Here is a 16,048-nt window from a genome sequence, read left to right as displayed (position 1 = left end):
TTCTAAAGCCCATCGCATATGAAATTGCTTAGGCTGCATATGCATAGCAAAAGATCGCTAAACCAATGAGCATCCAGCATAAAGTCGCCATGGTGATTTACATAAGATAATCCAGCATAGCAGTCTTATGTTATGCTTATGCTACGCTATGCATTTTCTATGTGTTTGGGCCCTTCAGACTAAAAAAAAGGTCATCGGTTTTGTGAAACAGTTACAATAAAAAATGTACGATAATTTGGAGGTAAATACGGTAATTTTAAAGCTTGGGTACGGTAACTTAGCGTTCACAGGTTGGCAACGCTGTCCGTCACTGGTGCACTGAGTTGTCAGCTGGGCAGTCAAAGTAACGCATCTCAATCGTTGTCCCACGATAAATTGTATCTATCTCTCCCGAAATGTCAAATTTTACGAAGTGGCATTTTGTGCTAATTGTTATCTCTTGCGTGTCAATCGGTAAGTAATCGAGATCTCGAAATTGCCCTTCCTTTCGTTTATTCCAATGATATTTTTCTCGTAGGCCACGCCCTGGAGTGTTATGTTTGCACAGATCAGGAGGGCAATCGAGATAAATGCTTGAACACCATCAAAACCTGTGAACAGGGGCAGGATGTATGCCTGACAGAGATTAAATGGGGCAGTAAGTGAATGCACGTACATGTTACACTTTATGTTCTCTCACGTTGGTTCTTTGAGGTTATATGGAGCGTCGCCTCGTGGAGCGTTGCACGTTCTTTATCAATTTTTCAATTTGAGTCAACAACTATCATTTAATTACTCTTTATTAAAGATGATAAGGACATATTTAATTAAATCCGATCAAATTGATATCAATATCTCGTGAGTAATAATGGGAGAAAATCTGAGCATTTTGTTTTTCTTTGTGAAAATGTGATATTTTAATTGAAAAAAGATAACCTACTTGAAAAGTTACCTTTATTTGATTAGGTATGTCTAATGATAAGCTGACGCTTCTGCACGATATTGATATTTAAACATATAATAATGTTATCACAATTTAACTGAATTATTGCTATGTAACATTGCTACATAAACATAATAGTTTTATATTTCTGTTACATGACAGCTATATTCACCATGGGAATAACATAGAACAAGCATGATTATTATAGGTACACCATATTGGTCTCAGGGTGCAAAGAAACAATTTTATGTCTCTAAAAGATGTGCTACTAAAAGAGAATGCGAAAGGCTGCAGCGTAATAATATGCCCGACTGCACTCATATCTGGTATCAGGACTGGAAGTGTTCCTCTTGCTGTCAAGGTGATAGATGTAATTACTATGTTATTGTAAGTATAAGTCATTCAACCAATGATTTAAAAAGATACATAAATAAGTACTTTATAAATACCTTATAATTTATTTTAGTCTAGTGGAAACAAAAGAAAAACACATAATGGTATATTTGCCATAACATTCTTGATCTCCTTCTTGGGCACATTGAGATATCAATGACTGACATTCTGCATTAACTGACATTTTAGTGGACTGACAAATCAATTGATTGAATCTCATCACTGCAGACAGAACATGTAAAGATTCTCTTTTTTTAAATGTAGTAACTAATACAAGATAATTTTATAGATATATATGCAAGATAAGTTTTGCAAAAATGTATGAATATCTTATATTTAAATTAACCTTTCATTATGTAAATCTCAAATTTTTATTATATGATTAGAAAACGTAAGGTGTTTTATATATATATATATATATATATATATATATATATATATATATATATATATATATATATATATGATAGTTTTACATTTTTCTAATATGAGAATGTATTGTTTAAATTGATCTCTGGTCAGTATAAATTCAAAGATTTTGTACAATTCCGAGACAAAGTATTTATATATTTGCAATAGTAATTTTATGATAACAGACAATGGGTACTTATATGGGGACACAATATATATGTTTATTCAAAATTATTCTGGCCATTATATACAGAGTATTTGGAAAGTGCTGGGATTCCTTAATACTATGCTGGGACTGTATACTGTAACTTTCAAATCTTATAACTTAGAAAATATTTAATGAAAAATAATTTTATTATAGTGTTTTGAAAAGCTCTTGATACCAACCATTAGATTTTGGAATAAAAAAATAGGATATAAAAAACTAAGCACTTGTATCTGCGCTACACATGTTAATTACCACAGGCTAATAATATTTCGGTAACATTTTATTGGAAATGATCCAAATTTTGGATCAAAACGTTTATTGTAATTGTTAAGAATTGGTTATCAAATTATATATTAATTATACACGAACATCCAGTATTGGCCCCCATGGTATTTTTTTCTTATATTTTGATTTACGTCTTCAGAGCCTTTCATCATTTATTGTAAAAAATAGGATGTTTTATTTTAAAATTTTGATTTGACCTAACCTTGGCGACGCCACATAAGATCAATTTGATAGAATCGATAAATAGATATTTTTAAATCTTACAACTTTTATCTGAAACATTTCTTTCAAAAATGCTTAGTTTTCGAAATATTAAGGGGTTCCGATACTTTCCGAATACCCTGTATATTCTTATCATCATTAATTATTTCAAAAATTTATTGCAAGTTTAAATTTATGTGAATATGTGTGTACGTGTATATAATTACGTAACGTACATAAACATGAATATGTTACAAACAGCCACGTGCACGCGCGTACCGTACATATACATTTTCACACAAATTTATATATATAATTTATATATATATAATTTATATATATTTATATATATATATAACATATTTACATACAAACATAAGATTAACAGGCCTTTTTATCAGTTATAGCGGTTCTTAGTGCTAAATAATAACTTTTAATTTATATAATCTCTAGCCTAATCAAACTGCGCGCTGCATATTCGCCGAAAACATTGTCATGAAACCGAAATACGCAATATTAATGCTTTAGAAGCATTTACAAAATTGTGATTCCCTGAAAAAACTGTAAATAATTTAATTGCGATAAAATAACAGCTAGGATTCAAAGCAGGATCTTATATTCTGTGCAGGTATCTTACCAATTCAAATACCGAGGCATATACGTTTGACATTTTTATTAGTCCAGATTTAATTTATTGTTTATATATATGCGTACAAAATTATATTATACGACATACATCCGTCCACTTGGAACAATGTTTGTTCTATTTCTACAAAATATGGTCTGTGTGGGTGTCTGTGTTGCGCGCACGCGTGCGTGCGTGCATTGTGTGTATGCATTTATGTATAGGCCGTAACAACATTTAAGAGTAAATTCTTAAAATCATTTTGAGACAAAAATCCTCATATCAAAATGAGGTTATAATAGGTTTTAAATAAGAAATGTGTTGACAAATTAGACTTTCCGAAATATGTGTTTTCAAATATGATACAAAATGATCTCAGTAGTCTACTGTTAAACGTTATGATGTGGGACATTTAGTGTGTGTGCGTGTGCGTGTGCGTGTGTGCGTGTGCGTGTGTGTGTGTGCGCGTGCGCGCGCGCTCACACACACACACACACACACACACATACATAAACACGCAAGATGTCCGACGTTATATGCAACCGCTTATGAGCAGATAGAATGATTTAAATTGAGTCGAAAAAGTCTTACATTATTTTATTTTTTTTGCAATAACGAGTTATTAATTTATAAAATTGTTATTTATAAGGCATTAGGTATGCAGAAACAATGTGTTATAATTTTGTATAAAGCGCACCTCCAATCATCTCTCCGCATGTTTAGCAACGATGATTGCCGAATGATCGCATCTCGTCGCGCGCTTGCATCTAGCAGTAGACCAGGTGAATTCGGTTATTTTTATAAATTAATAACTCGTTAACTATTGCGAAAATCGCAAAATGATAGGATTTTTTTGACTCATTGTCAGTGTAGTTGACTCTATCTGCTCATAAGCGATGTTACACATAATGATAAACTTGTATGTGAGCTATTATAACAGAATTTTGGAATATTTTTATTTATTACATATACATACTATGTATCCGTCCATTTTGCAATAAAACTATATTTACAACTAACAGTTAAATTTTAATTTATATATTGTATGAAAATTAATAATTATATGGAAATGAACATTAACAAAAATAGAAACTAATTATTATTATTTAAATTCCATTCGTTATCATTCGCCGTACATAATTATTTTATCAATATATCAAGTTTACAAAAGCAACACTGAACTCTGGTGGGAATGTTCACGGAATCGACGTATCTTCTTTATGATTGTGATCGTATTATCATACGTGTATAGAGGATAACCAGTAACTTGCCCAGAGATAAGTAGAATAAAGAAAATAGTTGTATTTATGAAAACAACTCCAAGATCGCATGCAGTATAACTGACGGTATTGCTTAGGTGCCATTGCACAGTAGCTGCGTTGAAACAATCGTGCATACAACTGATAGAGTTGCTCCGATCAAATAACTACACATCATATTTATCGTAAGTGTTATCTAGTAAATGTTGCATACAAAAATATGGAGTTAATTTTTAAAAATGTTAATGATAAAAGCAAATGACAAATTCCGGTTACTGAATATTAGAATATTGAATATTCAAAATAAAACTGTCATTTTTTAATTTACAATTCAGTTGAACAAATACTGTCGGTAAGGCGTATTTTCTTACGTATTTTTATATTAATAATTTATTATTAAGTTCATGACATTACACTTAAATATATTTGAATTCGGACACGATACAAACGATTGCAAAATCGTACATTGCTATTTATAACACGATTTAAATAAATAATCACGCAAAAGTCAATTAAAAATTTTTTATTGGTTGTGAGACAGCAAAACGAGGTGAGAAGAGTTTAATTCGATGGGTTATCTCTCCCATTATTGCTATTATGTCTTTATATCGACATGGGCTCATTGCTCAATTAGTCTATCTTTCGTTTCTTGTAAATTTTCATGTTTTAAATTAAATTGACTTTACTGATTTTAATAATTTGACGCTTCATCTTTAGACTGTTATGAACGATAATCAATTTCCATACACTTGAATTTCTTGAGACTGCTTGAGGTGGGAGAAGGCTTAAATTCTGTTTTGTGGATATGAACTCTAATTTACGCGGTTCACTTAAGAAAATCCAATAAGAGGATCGAAACTTTTAAATATTTGTAGTAATAAATAATAGATATTATTGTTTTGTGCACTGCATGCATTAATAACAGCGGTGGCTTATTGAAAAGCTTTAATATTTGCAAATAATTTGATTCACGTGAGTTATATATACATTTTTATTTTATTAATTAAAATTTTTTGTAGCTTAATTTTGTGCGCATTAAATTTACAAAATTAACATTATAACAATAATAAATAAATCTAAAACTTGTAATAATATGAGCAAGACATAAGTGATACAGTATCAATATTTCAAATATCGATATTTTAAGATCCGATATATCGATATTTTGTATCGATACTTTGGCTATTGATATTTAATAGTATCGATATGAGATGTTTCGATATCGAAACATTCAATGCCAAATCCGAAACCAAACGCGCATCATAGGCCGTGTTCAGCAAAACAAACCGCTTAGTAGCAATCGAACGTGATTGGCTCTTACTTTTTAGAACCAACAAATCAACGTTGAGATTCAGTGAAAAATCTATAACTGTTGAGTCTGCTGGGGGTCTATCATGTAACATTTCCCCTAGGGCGGAAACGTGAAAAGTGAAAATCTTTACCATTGAAGTTAATGGAGAAATTTTTCACTTTTCACGTTTCCGCTTTAGGGAAAAAGTTTCATGATCGACCCTCTGAACGCGACTATGGAAAATGATAGCCAATAAGAACTCTGCTTGAACGGCTAATAAGATACCGCGGCGCAGCGGCACCGCAACGTTTGGAAAAGTTATCATTTGTTTGCCATTTACCATTTATCGCGAATCTCATTTGTTTTATTGCTAGTGTGTACGGTCAACGGTGTGTACCACGTGCCAGTGCTAGGACTATAACAACGCAACTCTGTCAATTGATGACGGTAAGTTTATAATAATTGAATGAATTAGTGAATGAAATATTTGCATTTGCGCTATTTTTACATGATAGATTGGTTTGGTTGTTTGTGTTTGATTTACAGAATATTGCTTGCTAACAAAAAGAAATTCCTATGTCACAAGTTTACTGCGTCATCCTTATTGTTTCCTAATCTCCAACTGGTCGATCTCCTAAACCTAAATAGAAAAAGTAAAAGTGCAATAACTTTTACCTTACCATATACCATTTAATGTATTTTTAAATGTTGTTTTGTTTCAGCGGCATAGTAGGGGGGGGGGGCAAAGGAGGAAAGCCCTAAATTTTTGTTAATTTTACACAAAATAAAAATGTTAAAAATTAATACAAATATTATGTAAAAAATTAATATAAGAAATAATTAGTAGAGATTAATATAAAAAAATTAATTAGTTGCTATTAATAATGTAGTAAAGAAGACAGGGCAGCAAGAAAAAAGGACCGCTCCAGGCGCTGTAATTTTTTACTACGCCACTGTTTCGTTTCTTAAGATTTCTGTCCATTATTGTATCCTTGCTTTATTGTAGTGATTTTAATCTTTTCATAAATCAGAAACCTATACGTGATTATGATCCATGAGAAGATGTTATATCGTTGTTTTATTTTTAAGTAATATTTTATTTTCTGTTAGTGCCACCGGAAAGCGCAATTTGGACATACTTCATAAAAACGGCGACAGGAGGAAAATGTAAGATTTGTCAGCTCGATGTCAAGACAGCTAGAAATACAACTAATCTACACTTCCATATTAGTCAAGTCCACCTAGGTGTAATGCAAAATAGTAATACATCTGTGAAGAGGAAGCGAATGGTAATTACAATTTTGCATTGACAAGGAATTTTAAGCTACCTAATTATTTAAATATTTTTTATGATTATTCTTCAATTTTATCCTGTGATAAGTCACTCATTCGTAAGTGTACATCGAATTGAATATAATATAAAGTAGGAAAATAACAAAAGTTATTGTTTAAATTAATTTTTTTATTTTATATACATTGTTATCAAGAAATCTTCAAATTAATTTTCTTAGTGTGAACATATATGATTCTGTAAAGTTATACTGTTATTCATAATCCCTATATCCTATGGTAGACATCGTTCGAGAATATTGACACAGATTTGGAAGAATTTGTTTCATCTCTGGCTCTTTTAATATAATCAGGATTAACAAGATCAATAAATTCTGGATCATCGACCAATAATGAATCAACATTAAAAAACCAAACCAGACTGGACACTTTGAAAGACAGAAATCATTTAATGGTGCGTAATATTTTAAATGGAGAGCTTCTTCAAATATCATATGAATAAGTTGCTTTAAGTATAAATATATTTTTAAAATATTCTAATTGAGACATTTCGTGATAAACTGGTTATATATCATAGAATTAAAGATAATTAAAAATAATTTTTTAATTAAATAATACAGAAAAAAAATTAAGAGCAGTTCTAATAAAAAATGTAATTAAACTAAAAATTAATATAATAAAAATTTTATCAAAACAAATACCAGAGTAGTAAAAACTTTTAACCTTTTCGCTTAGTGGATTTCTTTCTATGTAATTTTATGTAAATTTTGGATATAAAATGTAAATATGTGACTATTTTAAAAAGCTCATTTTTGTAACTGTGCTGGCAGACACTTCAAACAAATTTTGATATATTTTAAAGTTTATTTTATTTCCGTTAACTAGAAGCATAATATAATTATATATTTATGTATTCTCAACATTGTATTTTTAGTCGATGGAGGAGCCAGAGCTGCTGATATTACAAATAAAATCATCTTCATGCTAGCAAAAAACAATATGCCTTTTTCAACTGTTGAGAAGAAAAGCTTCTGCACTCTAATAAAAACATTAGCGTCGCTCTATAAGATTCCATGCAGAAAAACTATTACCAGATGCTTGGAAGTAAAATATGAAGTATTTTCCGAGCTCATAAAAAATCAATTATTAGCGACAAAATACGCGTCGCTAACGACAGATATATGGACGGAACCGCTCAATACAATAAGTTATTTGGGTCTAACGATTCATTTCTTAATGGAAGATGACCACAAATCCGTCACAATAAGTGTATCCGAATTATCAGAACGGTACACTTCAAAATATTTAAAAAATTGGTTAGTAGAATTGACAAGCAAATGGAACATTCATTCTGAAAACATTGCAGTCATAGTTTCAGATAACGCTATAAATATTAAAAAAGCCATTATAGATGGATTTAGTATCGATAAATACTTGTCGTGCTTTGCACATACGTTAAATTTAGTGGCTTCAAAAGTTATTGACGATTCCACTGTAGAAAATTTTTGCAAAAAGGTAAAAACGATTGTTTCTTATTTTAAAAAAATCGATTGTTGCTGCAGACGAATTACAATTAAACACGGATTTAAAGTTAATTCAAAGCGTTGAAATACGCTGAAATTCAACATATAATACGAGGTGTGATCAAAAAGTAAGGTGACTTTTTGAATTTTGCGCGCTCTGTACACTCTAATTTCAAAATTTTTTTTTTGTGTTGGTACACTCGTCACGATCATATGTTCACAGTTTTGATTATATAGCATGTGTTGTTTTTATGTGAGAGGCATAAAGGTTAGACTCGTGTTTGCGTGCTCGGCGATTTTTTGCTGTTGAAAATAATGGAGCAGAGAGTTTGTATTAATTTTTGTGTAAAAAATGGTATTAAGTGTTCAAAAACTCTTGAAATGTTGACAGTGGCGTACGGTGAGTCAACTTTGAGCAAAAAAAATGTTTATAATTGGTATAAGTTATTCCAAGAAGGCTGAGAAAATGTTAACGATGAACCTCGCTCTGGACGCCCCAGCACGTCAAAAACCGACGAAAATGTTCAGGAAGTGAAAGAAATTGTGTTGAAAAATCGTCGAATCACGATTAGAGAAATAGCTGATGATCTTAACATATCGTTTAGCTCATGCCAATCAATTTTAACGGATGTTTCGGGTATGACACGTGTGTCAGCGAAATTCGTTCCAAAACTGCTTAATTTTGATCAGAAGCAGCGTCGCATGAACATTGCCCAAGACATGTTGAACGACATCAATGATGATCCTGATCTGCTCAAAAGGGTTATAACTGGTGACGAAACATGGGTATATGGTTATGAGGAAAAAAGGACGAAGATTTGCGACGATTGAGGAGATTAAGGCTGCATCGCTGAAGGAGCTCAAGACAATACCCAAAAGTGCATTTCAGAAATGTTTTGACAACTGGAAAAAGCGCTGGCACAAATGCATTGTATCAGAGGGGGATTATTTTGAAGGGGACAACATAATTTTGGATGAATAAATGAATATTTTTTTATAAAAATGAAAAGTCACCTTACTTTTTGATCACACCTCGTATGTTGGCAAGATTTGTGGATCTTAGCGAAACTGTCAGTTCTATTCTTCTGCGATCTCTTACAGTCCCACCAATGCTCACAGCACTGGAGTTGCAAACAACCAAAGAGTTTATAAAAGTATTAAAGCCGTTTGAAGAGGCTACGAAAATAATATGCGGTGAAACATTTTTAACGGCTAGTAAAATAATTCCCGTAGTAAATACACTTAAAAGTAAATTAGAATGTTTTGCTCCGTCTACCAAATAGGCAAATACTTTAAAAAAGTATTGCAAGAGCAATTATTGAAACGATTTAAAGATACAGAAAAAGTTTTGCTTTTAGCAATTGCAACAATATTGGATCCGAGATTCAAAGATATCCCTTTCACGGATAAAATAGCGTGCGCAGATGCCAAAAATAGAATCACTAAATTCATGAATACTCAAACCTTAGATCGGTTAGAAGATCAAATGTCTTCTTCGATAGAAGTCGCAGATAAGAATGAAGATAATTTTTGGTCCTATCACAAAAAACTGATAGATTTAAATAGAGTCAAACAAGGCGTAAATCTTGATCGTAATAAAGCGACCGAAGAAGTAAGGTATTACCTTAATCAATGTCCTTTCAAAATAACGGATAACATTACAAAATATTGGCGCGGAGCGCCCGAGAGCCCCTTAAAAGATTTAGCCATCAAGAGTTTGACTGTCATAGGAACGTCGATTCCAGCCAAGAGGCTATTTTCAAAGGCTGGTAGAATTATATCCAAAGATCGCAATAGGCTCTCGGGAAAACACTTGAGTCAGCTATTATTTTTAAGTACTCTTGACAAAAACTATTAGCATTTGGAATAATATTATATTATCAATAAATATACTTTTAATAATAGGATGATGAAACTTTCTTACCCAAATGTTATACAATTCTAATATGTATCAGCATTGAAAAATAAATATTTTTAATTGTAAAACTAAAAAAAATCTGCACGTAATAGTTAAATTTGTGTAAATTAAATGAGAAATAAAAAGTAACATTATATATATATATATATATTTGTGTGTGTGTGTGTGTGTGTGTGTGTGTGTAAATTAAACATAAATTAATAAATGTAAATAAATCAATATAAATATAAAAAATATAAAAATCAAATTTTATAAATTGAATACGTATAAAATGTATTATATTTTGAAATTAAGAATCAATTTTAATCTTAATATATTATGTATCAATACAAAATATCGATACACCTAATTCGATATCCCATCCCTATTATGAGGTCACCATCTATACTTCTAAACTCTAGGCGTAAATCCTTTCCTAGTTCCTAGACTTTTTTATAGAATTTTCTGCTTTACGTAGCTCTGTTTAGGTTTTCGACGCTTTGTAGCTGCCTCTCAAAAAAGGCTCTTTTCTTCGCTCTATGGATTCGTTTCTCCGCTCGTCTTTTCTCCTGGTACTCCTCCGTCGTTGCTCTAGTCTTCCGAGTCTGCATCCTTTTATATGCTTTGTTTCTTGCCCTTGTAGCTTCTGCACTCTCCTCATCATACCACTTTTCTCTCCCAGTATGTCGCTCCAGGCCAACAGTTTCCTCCAATCCACTCCGCATCTCTCTCTTCACCCTGTTCCACCTGTCATCCATTCCAAGCGTCTCCTCAGTGCGGAAGGCTAAGTCAAGTGTTAAGGCTGTCGGCCAGGCGCTCAGCTTTATTTGGGCTGAGCGTCTGACTCATCAAGTCTCCAACTCTATATTTGCATTGCCTCTCTCCTCTCTTCTTCCTTGTAGGAGATTCTTGCCCTTAGTTTGGCAATGACTAGATAGTGGTCTAAGTCTACGTTAGCTCCTCTGTAGCGGTGACAGTCCAATATGTCCGAACCATGCCTGGTTTCAATCAAGAGGTGATCAATTTGATTTGTACTGCCATCCGGTGAGACCAACGCTGCTTTATGTATGTTTCTGTTCTGGAAACACGTACTGGCCATGTTAAGTAACGCGGCAAGATTTATGAGGCGGAGCCCATTGTCGTTGCTCTTTTTATGAAAGGTGTTTCTCCCTATTGTCAGGCTGAAGATTGGCTCCTGTCTAACTTTAGCATTCATATCACCCATTATTATCTTAATATCATTCTTTGGGCAGTGTCTGTACACCGCTTCAAGATCCTCATAGAATTCTTCTTTCTCATTTTGCGGCTTCTCTTCCGTGGGCGCATGTGATTTTATAATACTATAATTTAAAAAAACTGCCTTTGATTCGAATCGTGCAGATCCGGTGGCTCTTTGCACGGAACCCAACTACAAGTTGTTTGCACCGTTAGTTCACTAGAAAGCCAACCGCAAAAGAGTGTTCTTTCTGATGGCAGCTACAGTACACGGTATGCCTCTGCTTATCAATAGTTCCCTGCCCAGTCCACCGTATTTCTTGCAGTGCCGTAATGTCGATTCTATAACCGTCCAGTACTTCGGTGAGAGCCCTCAGTGCACCGGTCCTGTACAAGGTGCATACGTTCCATGTTCCTATTTTCATATCCGTATTTCAATTGCCATGTCGTCGCCTTAGGTTCCGTTTGGCTTTCATTCCTTGAGCTCTTTTAACAATAAATTTTTACAGGAATGGGTTGTTAGCCCACAGCCCAACCCCCTTTTCGGATGACCATTTCTCCCCTCCTCGTCCGCCCTGACCCTGCCTTCCACTGGGGTTGGCTAACCAATCTCCGCAGAGTTACTCAGGTTCTCCGGGGTTCACCCGCGGAGCCTTCTGCTACACTTCGTGGAGGTGAGGATAGGAATTGGGTAGAAGAGGCTATGCGGTGCTAGTTGGAGTCGGCACCGTATGTTGCGCATGCACTACCTATTTGCACCCCAAACCAGAACTTTCCATCCGCTACTTTCCGAATAATTTTTAACCGGAACAGCAACATGAGGCCAAGTGTTGTCATGGTGAAAGATTATTGACTCGTGTCTGGTCGCATATTCTGGAAGTTTTTTCGGCTATAGCTCGCTTTAAACGGATCAATTGTTGCCTGCAGAAGTCTCCCGTAATCGTTTGACCAGGTTTTAGCAGCTTATAGATCACACCCTTCTGATCCCACAGAGTATTACCTTGGCACCATAGATATTCGGCTTCGGCATTGATGTTCCCGGTTGGCCGAGCTTAACATACAATTTTTTGCGTTTCGGGTTGTCGTAGCGAATCCATTTTTTGTCTCCGGTAATGATTCAAAGATGTTAAAAAGACTTCTTTTTGTACAGTTCAAGCAACATTTTGGACATGCAAAATCGTCGTCCGGTATCTCTCGGTTTCAATTCGTATCGATCCAATTTCATTGCTTTTGGATAGACCCGCGGTTTTGAGTCGTTTCGAAATAGCTTGTTGAGTAACTTCTAATGTTTTTGCGAGCTCTTCTTGCGTTTGACACAAATCTTGATCGAGTAATGTTTCTAATTCGTCATTTTCAAACTTTTTTGGTTGACCTAAACGCTCTTTGTCTTTAATACTAAAATCGCCACTTTTAAATCGTCAAAACCATTCTCTGCAAGATTTATCCGATGGTGCAGATTCACCATACACTTCCACAAGCGTTCGATGAGCTTCAACTGCACTTTTCTTCCAAATGAAAAAGAAAATCAAAACTTCCCGCAAATGGTGTTTATTTGGAACAAAACTCGACATTTTCAACAACACAAAAATTAAACTTGTTGTGCAAAATTCAAAGGGTTGTAAACAATATTTGGTTGACAGATAGTGACACTTCACGATACAGCAAAAATCAGCTGTCAACCATTTATAGCACTTAGAAACATTTTTTGAAAACAGTTCAAACTAAGTTGTACACCCAATAATATTGTCTCTTATATATATAATAATTCCCCCTGTATTCCTATTTTCGGCATCGTATAGTAACGTAATAAGCAAAACAAAAACAGATTTGAGATTTTAGATCTGAGATCTGAGATTTAAAAAACGTCTATGAATTCGGACCTTTATATCATGATTAAAATTATGTCAGTTTTGCGACTCTCGCCGATCTCGCATTTTCGCAAGTCTAGCCGATGGCTGCTTTTCTTTTAGAAGACGCAAATCAACACAAATTATTACTCGAACACAGACTCTCCTCCTGAATAGAGTCGAAAAATGTCGATTGAGTTTGTAAATAGAAAGCGAAGTGTGTCGCTTTGTGTTAAAAGTCTCGACTCTGTTTTCTAAAAGGAAAACAGCCGATGTCGGCGAGACTGTATGACTTGGGCAAGCGGCGAACGGCGAGAGTCGTGAGACCAATATGACATTTATTCCCACGTGATTGTGACTATGTCAGTTAATAGGCAAGTGGAATAGAAATAAACGGGGAAAGAAATGCTGCCTCTAATTTTGCCCCTTCCGTACTAAAACTGTGTCGCCAAAAAAACAAGTTTATACCCCTTGACTTCGCTGTCTTCAATCTCACTAATTAGGTCTCCGACATCGCTATCATCACAGAATTTATTTTCTTCATAACCTGGTGCTGAAGTTCATCTATATGCGCTTTCAAGTTTTGCACATTTGTGTATATTATGATTTCTTCATTCTTCTGTTGTTATTTTGTATCCTCCCAGCTTGCTCTCCTCTTCTCTTCCTATAACGCCCTCTTAAAAGTCGGACATTCTCGGCTAATGGCTTTACGGTTGTCATTTATCTTCAGATTATATGTTCTATTTTTGAACATACAATTCACACATTTGCTCTCTTTCGCTGTGCAAACACGCAAGCTATGATTCCCTGCATTTGCAGCATGTTTCTTCTCTCGTATAATTTTTAGCAATGTGGAAGTACCCCCAGCATTTAAAACATGTTTTGACACTGACGTGATTAAGTATAGAACATTCTTTCATCCTACATTTAGTTTTGTTTTCTTCAATATCTGCTCGTGCGTCTCTTCATCTACTTCCATTATTATTGATCCTTCTTCATTTCCTCTTTTTTGATTGTTACTCTTTTCTTTGACCATTCTCTTCACAATTCGAACATTTACTGTAACTCTTTTATTCTGCTTCTTAATCGTAATTATAAGTTCATTATCACCTAAGTTCATCTCTTCTAAATTTATATTAATAATTTTTACCTTTGGTTTTGACTGAAACGACTCCATTATTTTATAATTCTCTCCCAGCTTAGCTTGTACTGTCTCTTTCAATTTTTTCACCTTTTCTCCAGTTTCACATCCCATAATTACTACTCCTTTGCTTCCTTTTTTTTAATATTGTTGCTCACATTGCCGTATTCTTTATATCCACCTTTTCTTTTATCACTTTTTTCGTGTCTTCATTCTCCTGCTGCAATTTCGTCTTAACAATTATAACATTTTCTTTTTTCTTTTCTTTAATCGCTTCACTGTAGCTTCTCTGCAAACCTTCCCTTGATCCATATGCTGCTCCCTGAATTATTTTCTTGAAGTTTTCCAGTTCTTGTTTAACATTTCCTAATTCTTCTTGAACTACTTCTTTAATCAATATTTTTATTTCATTTTTACGCACCGCCTCATCTTTTATGTCTCTTACAGTTTTTATAATCCAATCTATTTTCATGTCGAGATTTGATCCATTCGAGCCTGATGATCACTTAGTAACGTTAACGATCCTGCAGATTTTGTAGACTCTAGTCTTACTCTGCTATTGCTGCCTCCCACCGCCGCCGATGTCTTCTCATATCTGCTTCTCTATCATTCTCAATTATGATTTTTTTCTACATGCCACCAATTCTTTATTACTGTCATACACTTTATGCTTAATCAGACATCCCGAATGCTAAAAAAGTTTAGTGCACGATTTACACGCTATAACTTTTTATTACTTTCTTACATGCCGAACATCAATAATCGGCATATTCGTCCATGTTGCTAATTACCGGCCGCGACATATCAGCGTCAGTAATTAGCTCATCTACATCCGGCACTTTTGCGCCCGCTTTTAATGGCTCCTTATCGTGCGAAATTTTGTGGCCCAAACTGTATATACCCCTCACATTCGTAAAAACTGCTTATCCCGTCTAAATAACATGCCTATCCTTGGTCTATGTCTCTATCACTATATTAACTTTTTGGCACTTTGTCTTTAAATCACTCAAAAGTTATTACTTTTATGAAGCGACTTTCGACACTGTGAAAGAGAAAGGAGTGGGGAAGAGGAAGAAAGGGGGGGGGAGAGAGAAGGAGGGGGGAGGGAAGGAAGGAGGAAAGGAGGGAGAAAAGGAGAGGAGGGAAGGAGGGGAGGGGAGAGAGAGAGAGGGAAAGAGACCAAGTCTTTGAAGAATTATATATATTCGTATATCTTTTTAAAATTACTGTCAAATGGGACAAATCTGAAATATTACGAAGATTTCATCGAATAACTTTATAAGGGTTGGTGATACAGGGTTAATACTGAAGATCAATGTTACAGTACTTGAGGATCACTATTCACCCCCGTTGGATTCATCCTCGTACAGTTCCCCATTCGAGTTGTGTATACTTAGACCAAAGGGACAAACCAAAATTTTGAAGATGGAGGAGACGACGACGACGACGACGACGACAACGTATCTGAATAACATAAATCAGGCTGAAAAATACATGTTTATTTTATATCTTAGCATCAAATGCACTTACGGATATCATT

General features: G+C 34.1%; 2 protein-coding genes and 1 long non-coding RNA gene across 3 annotated transcripts; 2 read left to right on the top strand and 1 right to left on the bottom strand.

Moving 5' to 3' along the window:
* The first annotated feature begins 293 nt into the window (after positions 1-293).
* On the top strand, positions 294-1,605 carry LOC105197334 (phospholipase A2 inhibitor and Ly6/PLAUR domain-containing protein). Its single transcript, XM_026141381.2, has 4 exons — positions 294-453; positions 518-637; positions 1,131-1,309; positions 1,389-1,605. The coding sequence occupies exons 1-4, from the start codon at positions 396-398 to the stop codon at positions 1,473-1,475; spliced, it is 444 nt and encodes a 147-aa protein (XP_025997166.1). The 5' UTR covers positions 294-395; the 3' UTR covers positions 1,476-1,605.
* Positions 1,606-1,745: 140 nt separating this feature from the next.
* LOC113005610 lies at positions 1,746-8,612 on the top strand. Its single transcript, XR_005574345.1, has 3 exons — positions 1,746-6,884; positions 7,169-7,339; positions 7,820-8,612. It is a non-coding gene; the product is annotated as an uncharacterized LOC113005610 (long non-coding RNA).
* Positions 8,613-10,775: 2,163 nt separating this feature from the next.
* Positions 10,776-14,980, bottom strand: LOC105197335. Its single transcript, XM_011163636.1, has 4 exons — positions 14,667-14,980; positions 11,791-11,907; positions 11,219-11,645; positions 10,776-11,126 (listed from the first exon to the last, which is right to left on the bottom strand). Exons 1-4 carry the CDS (start codon positions 14,978-14,980, stop codon positions 10,776-10,778), a joined length of 1,209 nt encoding a protein of 402 aa, XP_011161938.1.
* Between the last annotated feature and the right edge of the window lie 1,068 nt (positions 14,981-16,048).

This window comes from Solenopsis invicta, chromosome 3 (assembly GCF_016802725.1).
Source record: "Solenopsis invicta isolate M01_SB chromosome 3, UNIL_Sinv_3.0, whole genome shotgun sequence".
Taxonomy (NCBI): Eukaryota; Metazoa; Arthropoda; class Insecta; order Hymenoptera; family Formicidae; genus Solenopsis; species Solenopsis invicta.
Note: the sequence above shows the minus strand (reverse complement) of the source record. Positions and strands in the feature narration are given on the sequence as shown.